General features: G+C 50.5%; 1 protein-coding gene across 1 annotated transcript; it reads left to right on the top strand.

The window, feature by feature from the left end:
- Nucleotides 1-191: 191 nt before the first annotated feature.
- On the top strand, nt 192-3,214 carry LOC119197172 (hemicentin-2-like). Its single transcript, XM_037453247.2, has 5 exons — nt 192-833; nt 945-1,202; nt 1,672-1,953; nt 2,040-2,315; nt 2,424-3,214. The coding sequence occupies exons 1-5, from the start codon at nt 767-769 to the stop codon at nt 2,531-2,533; spliced, it is 993 nt and encodes a 330-aa protein (XP_037309144.2). The 5' UTR covers nt 192-766; the 3' UTR covers nt 2,534-3,214.
- The last annotated feature ends 4,174 nt before the right edge of the window (nt 3,215-7,388 follow it).

Raw genomic sequence — 7,388 nt, 5'->3', positions numbered from 1 at the left:
TTATTGTACTTTCATTGTAGGCTTTTTAAAAGATAAGAGAACAGCAAATAATGGCAAACTTTGGTACGACGGCGCCATCTAGTGTTTGATGCTCAATGCTCTGACAAACATTCCAAACGTATTTTTCTACTTCTGTCATCACGGTTTTCTTCGGATTTGGACTAATGCTTCCATCTGCTTCTCAGGCACACAGGGTCGTGCTGGGGAGCCAACTCCGGGCGAGAGACCGGTTACATCCTGGATCGGTCGCCAGCCGATCGCAGGGCTAACACAGAGACATACAACCATTCACACTCACATCCACACACCTACAGGGCAATTTAGAGTTCCCAATCAACCCAATCCCTAGCGCGCGTCTCTGGGCTGTGGGAAGAAGCCGGAGAACCCGGAGAGAACCCAAGCAGACACAGGGGACAACATGCAGCCTCCACACAGAGAGGCCTCCCAGGACCTTCTTGCTGTGAGGCGACAGTGCTAATCACCACCACACCACCGTGCCGCCCAGACTAATCCATTCACCGAATTAAAAAAAAACAAATGACCCCACAGTTTACAAACTCTATTTTACGGCAATTTCAGATTTTCCCGACATAGTTTAAGCAAACTCCCTTTGGTTTCGCCATCGTCAGATTTCGTCATCGAGTACATTCTGGTGTTGAACAAGACGCTGGGTGTGACTGAAGTAAGTCGTAAGTGAGTAATCTTGCTGATAGCTTTAAGAAGAGAGCTGCGAAGTTCTTTTTTTGAACCCACAGAAGAGTCTGCCATGGCAAACATTCCTCCCAAACCCTCCTTCAGGGGTCTTCACTGCGTTTTTCTGGTGGCACTGATGGGTGAGAGCGCTTTGTAGTTTAACCGGCGTTTAATGTTTTAATGTGTTTTTAAGAAAGTTTGAAATTGTATGGTGATAAGGGGTTAGGGGTTACTGACTCCTCTCTCCTCAGGTGCATCGGGTTTGGAGGCCCGGGAGCAGATTTCCTGGACCGGTGAAGTCACGGCTGGTTTCCCGACCACTTTCACGTGTTCCTCTTCATGCCAGCCAAACTGCACCTACACCTGGTCCTTTGAGGGCCACACAGTCCAGGGGAGCAGATTAACCTGGACCCCAGATGGGCTGGACAACACAGTGGAATTACAATGCACTGTGCTCCATCCGGAAACAGGAGCCTCACGCAGTGTCACCTCCATTGTAGAAATTAAGAGTAAGTAGAGCCTGTTTAGCACTACATCCAATGAGGAGAGAACTATTAACACCTAAATGACTGTACTTCAGTAACGTTCTGAGGTAGTTTAATATAACCATTTAATGCTTCTTTATGCTTCACTACATTTTAGAAAGAAATTATAATTTTCCTGTTTTTTCTTAGGACCTTTTATGGACCACCTGACAAATAAGATGTTAAGTACTTGCTTGTATAAAGTTTCTATTGCCTCTCAAAAAAGATCAATGACAGCTTGTTATCGTTGCAGCTGGCGGACACAAAGGAAAAGCAACATAATTCTCTGCTCCTTCATTTTTACGGAGCAAATAATTGTCCTGAATTTAGTATATTTTACCTTAAAAAAATATGTTACTCTTTTAGTATATGGCAGAAAATAGTTACACACAATTTACGTGCATTATCTGATGTGGGTTCTTCTTCTTACGTTCTCTAATGTCCTCTTTTACAGATCGAGTGTCTGTTCAAATCAGTCAACCAACCGCTGTCCCGTCTCTCAACCAGCCGCTGGATCTGGTCTGCCGCGGTGGTGCTGCAGCAGGTGACCCCTCCCCGCTGGTGAATCAGGTGATCTGGTACAAAGATGGACGGAAACTGACTCTGCGGGAAAACATGCAGCTGCTGCAGAACAACCTGACACTTCACTTTGACTCAGCGCTGGCTGCTGATGCTGGATTCTACCTGTGCGAGACACGTGCGCCCAGGGTTTTCAGCCTGGGTTATCTGCTCAGCTGTAAGTCATCATCTAAGTCAAGAATAGCTTCACGAATTATTACCCTGTTATTCCCATAGTGGACTGAACTTCATTTTGTCTTGTAGTTGATCCTTGGAACGTGAGCATCGGCGGACCCGGCGCTGTCTTTCCTGGCAGATTGAGTAAATTCACCTGCTTGACAAGCTGTGCTTTAAACGTGGATTGTACGGTCAGGTGGCAGTTCAGAGAGGGTTTCCCCATCGGTAGCTTCTTTTCAGTCCATAAAAATGAGCTCAGGTGGACCCCGTCCATACCGGGCACTTCCCAAAGCTTCACCTGTGTTGCAGAAAATGCAGCTGCTGGACGCTCTTCTGAGGCCACTGAGTCGGTCCAAGTTTTAGGTACAAAAAAGCTCTCTCTACTTGTTGTGTGTCTGCTATCACGCCAACGTCGAGTTACACGTTGAGTCCAGTTTAATGAGTTGATGTGTCATCTTCTCACCCACACAGGGATTCCTCTCTCTGGATCGGAGTCGGTGCATCCGGATGGACTCTCAGCAATGATTGTCAGCCTGGGATTCCTGCTGCTCTTTGATGCACACAGCTCTTTACCCTTTTAGTGTGTATATTCTAATGAGAGTATTGCCCTCTTGGAGAAGCAATTACGATGATGCCCACCTGATGAATCATTTCTTTATATACATTTAGTGATCAGTTTTTGTGTTATTTAATCCATCTGACCACAAAGCGCATCACAACAAAAAACAGAGTTATAGGTTTTATTTTTTGCCATTAAGTCATTCTAATTTTGACCCATTGCATAAACCTACAAATGCCGAATTTTTGGAAGCTACTGGGGCATAGTTGATCACATTTCAATACTCGTCTGTCAGCAATTCTTGTTTCAATTCTGTGTTATTTCTGTGTTTTACATACTTTGTTTTCAAATATACACCTTTTCCTCCTAGTATGGATAAAGGGACACGTGGAGTGTACTTATGACCTGGAGGGTGACTAATTCACACAAATGCCAGAAGAAGTTCATTTCTGTCTAAAAAATAACCAACTCCCTTTGTTTTTAAACTACAGATGGTTAGTGACTCAGGAAAGTCCCTCATCACCCCCCCTGAAACTGAACAAATGAGACAGATAAGAGAATCAGCCAGAACTAACAAATGAGGAAGACAAAGGTCTCCTGTGTATTATGCTTTTACATCCCATATTATCCATCCACTTGTTTCAAATATTATTGGCCTTAAGGTTCAGTTGCAATGGGGAGGAAAAACTAGAAAATCATTTCAAATGCTTTTGTCTAAATAAACAAAACATATTCTTTGCATTTACTTTTGAGGCTTTTTCCTGTGTTTCCTTCACTTAGCTCTCCTCTTCTGTTTTGGTCGGGGACTGCTGTTTGCTTTCCAAAAGGTGATGCTGTGCCAGTTACAAGAAATTACATTTTAACATAATTCCCAAGGGCATATTTTCATTGTATTCCTTAATGTGAACAACAACAGCTAAGAGCCACTTAATGTTATTGGTCATCAATCCATCAGCAAACACAAACTTTATTTAATCTTTATTCAAATAAGTCCGATCTGATAAAAGGATAAATTATAACGTGATTAATCATAAACTCCAGTAATTACATTTCACCCAGGAAGGATTATCAACAAACACATTTAGATACTGATTAGTCATGTCATCAACACATCAGCTGCACCAGTCTGCTTCTCTGGAAATGTTGTTCCTCTGGTCAGGGTGTTGGATTACAGGGCATCGGGGCATTAAGCAACAGGTCAGATGTTTTCAGGAGCATTCTGTGGAACTTTAATGTATTCAATGTCACGGCTCGTGAGAGGGATCCAAAAGCAAACGCCGGAACCAGGTAAAGTATAAGCACAAAATGCGTATTTATTGTCTCTCTTTCCAAACGACAACTGAAATACTCTGGCCTTCCGGCAATCCTCCGCACCGAACGTAGAACTGAATGTCTCTCAAAAACAACTCGAATACTCAGGCCTTCCGGCAATGCACCGCCGTCGTCGGCGGCGTCCCGTGTCTCCCTCGTGACGTAGGAATGGAAGCCACTGAAGTCTCCGGACCCAGGAAAACGCGTGTCTGGAAGGCTGTACTCGGCAATCCCTCGGCGCCGAACCTCTGAAAGATGTCCCTCTTTAACTGCTCCCTGAAGACTTGCAGCAGCTGCCAGCGATGAGTGCACTCCTCCCAGCTGCCCTGCATCAATCTGATTAGACCACAGAAGAGAGAACAAGAGTCCCACCAGCTACCTCCTGAATTACTGTGGCTCCCCCTTGTGACCCTGTCCCGTATCCCCACAGTACCCCCCCCTCAACGGGCGCCTCCTGGCGGCCGCCCGGGCTTACCCGGATTGTCCCGATAGAACTCCCGGAATAATGTGGAGCCAAAAATCTGCCGGCGGGGCAGCCAAGCTCGTTCCTCCGGTCCATACCCCTCCCAGTCCACCAGATATTGAAACCCCCGCCCCCGACGCCGGACGTCCAGTATCCGGGAAACCCTGTGTGCTGGATGCCCCTCGATGACCAGGGGAGCCAGGGGAGCATTGGCCGGAGGGCTGAATTCGCTCTCCCCCACCGGTTTCAACAGCGAGACGTGAAACGTCGGATGTACCTTCAGGGCCGCCGGCAGGGTCAGACGAACCGCCGAAGGGTTGACGATCTGTTCGATAGGGTATGGTCCGACGTACCTTGGGTTCATCTTGCGGCCCTCCGTTGCCAGGGGGAGGTCCTTCGCGGACAACCACACCTGCTGTCCTACCCTGTACGCCGGTGCGGGGACGCGATGTCGGTCAGCCATCTTCTTGTTGATCTCCCCCGACCGGGTGATAGCCGCCCGCGCCGAGTCCCACACCTCCTGAATCCGCCGGAGATGGTCATCGACGGACGGGACTGCCACTGCTGCCTCCTGGATCTGAAACAACGGGGGCTGAAAACCGAAACAGACCATAAATGGCGACATACCCGTAGCAGAACGTGACAGGGAATTGTGGGCATATTCCACCCACGGCAGGAACTTGCTCCATGACACCGGATGCCGCGCCGCGATGCACCGCAACGCCGACCCCAGGTCTTGATTTGCCCGCTCAGTCTGTCCGTTGGACTGTGGATGATACCCTGAAGATAAACTGGCCCTTGCCCCCACAGCCCTGCAAAACGCACCCCATACCTTAGACGCGAACTGCGGTCCTCTGTCGGATACAATGTCCATAGGGATCCCGTGAATCCGGAACACATGCAAGACCAACAGCTCGGCGGTCTCCAACGCAGAAGGCAGTTTGGTGAGGGGAACATAATGAACCGCTTTGGAAAAACGGTCCACTATGGTCAGAATGGTTGTGTTCCCGTCGGATGGAGGCAAGCCCGTAACAAAGTCCACCCCGATGTGGGACCACGGCCTGCCCGGGACAGGCAATGGTTGCAGCAGGCCCGCCGAGGCCTGATGCGAGGCCTTACCTCTGGCACATTCGGGGCACGCCGCCACAAACGCCCTTGTGTCTCGATCCAGTCCCGGCCACCAAAACCGCTGACGAATGAAGAGAGCCGTCCGTCTCGCCCCCGGATGACACGTCAGCTTCGATGAATGGCCCCACTGAAGTACCTGCGATCTGACCGTCCGTGGCACGAACAGGCGGTCCGCTGGTCCCCCCTCTGGCACCGACTCCCCCCGCTGCGCCTCCTGCACCACCGACTCGATCTCCCAAGTTGCCGCACCTACAATACACTCGGACGGAAGTATGGGCGTGGAATCCGGTGATGCCGGCGGCGGGAAGATCCTGGAAAGGGCGTCCGGCTTGCCGTTCTTGCTTCCCGGGCGATAGGACAACGTAAACTGGAAACGGCTGAGGAACAAGGCCCACCGTGCTTGTCGGGAATTCAGCCTCCGAGCTGCCTGGATGTACGCCAGATTCTTGTGATCGGTCCAGATCCAGAAGGGCTGCAGGCTACCCTCCAACCAATGCCGCCATTCCTGTAGCGCGAGGACCACTGCCAGCAGCTCCCGATTCCCGACGTCATAATTCTTCTCCGCCGGACTCAACCGTTTGGAGAAGAAAGCACATGGATGTAACTTCTGCGTTGACGGATCTCGCTGAGACAGAACGGCCCCGACCCCTGCTTCCGACGCATCCACTTCCACCACAAACTGCCGAGCGGAATCAGGGTGCCTAAGAATAGGGGCGCTGGTGAAGAGAGACCTCAATTTACTAAACACCCCCTGTGCTTCTGGCGTCCAGCAGAAGGGTGCCTTGGTGGACGTTAGCGCGGTGAGAGGTGCGGCCACTCTACTGAAGTCCCTCACAAACCGGCGATAAAAATTTGCGAACCCCAGGAACCGCTGCAAGTCCTTCCGCGTGCCCGGGATCGGCCAGTCTGCTACCGCTCGAATCTTATCAGGATCCGGTTCCACCTGCCCCCGCGCAATCACGAACCCGAGGAAACGAACCGACGCCACGTGAAATTCGCACTTCTCGGGTTTAACGTATAGCCTGTTTTCCAAAAGTCGCCGCAGCACCAGTCGCACCTGTTGCTGGTGCTCGGTGAGGGACCGGGAGAAAATCAGGATATCGTCCAGATAAATGAAAGCGAAGCTACTGGTGATATCCCGAAACAGATTATTCATTAATGACTGGAAGACGGCCGGGGCATTTGTCAACCCAAACGGCATGACCCGATACTCGAATTGCCCCATGGGCGTGTTAAAGGCCGTCTTCCATTCATCACCTTCGCGGATACGAACCAAATGATAGGCGTTTCGGAGATCCAGCTTGGTAAAAAACTGCGCCTGAGAGAGAGGTTCGAATGACGGGTCGATTAACGGCAAAGGAGTCTTATTCTTTATCGTGATTTGATTCAAGCCCCGATAGTCAATGCACGGACGCAGTGAGTGGTCCTTTTTCTCAACGAAAAAGAACCCCGCGCCTAACGGGGCGGACGAAGGACGGATGAGACCCGCGTCCAGGCACTCCCGAACGTATTTTTCCATTGCTAACCGTTCCGGGCGGGAGATGTTGAAGAGACGGCTAGTGGGCAGCGGAGCCCCCGGGAGCAAGTCTATCGCACAATCGAAAGGTCGGTGCGGTGGCAGAGTACAAGCCTTGTCCTTACTAAACACCTGCGCAAGGTCATGGTAGACTGATGGAACCGTGGATAAGTCTGGAGGAAGTGATGGTACCACTAGCGTCGCTGGTGTTCCCCCCCGCAGCCCGCAGACACCGGGCATGACACCCCACGCTCCAGCCCGCGATGGCCATAGTTGTCCAATCCACCATGGGGTTATGAAGTTTTAACCACGGGAGACCCAGCACGATCGGACTCGCCGGAGACGGAATAATTAGCAACTGAATGGTTTCTGAATGGTTTCCCGATATACGGAGCGTGAGGGGGCCTGTGCGATGCGTGACCCGGCTGATCAGTCGACCATCTAGCGCGTTAACTGCCC

The sequence above is a fragment of the Pungitius pungitius genome, chromosome 11 (genome assembly GCF_949316345.1).
Source record: "Pungitius pungitius chromosome 11, fPunPun2.1, whole genome shotgun sequence".
NCBI classification, from domain to species: domain Eukaryota; kingdom Metazoa; phylum Chordata; class Actinopteri; order Perciformes; family Gasterosteidae; genus Pungitius; species Pungitius pungitius.
The sequence above is the reverse complement of the archived record's forward strand: the minus strand, read 5'-3'. Positions and strand labels throughout refer to the sequence as shown.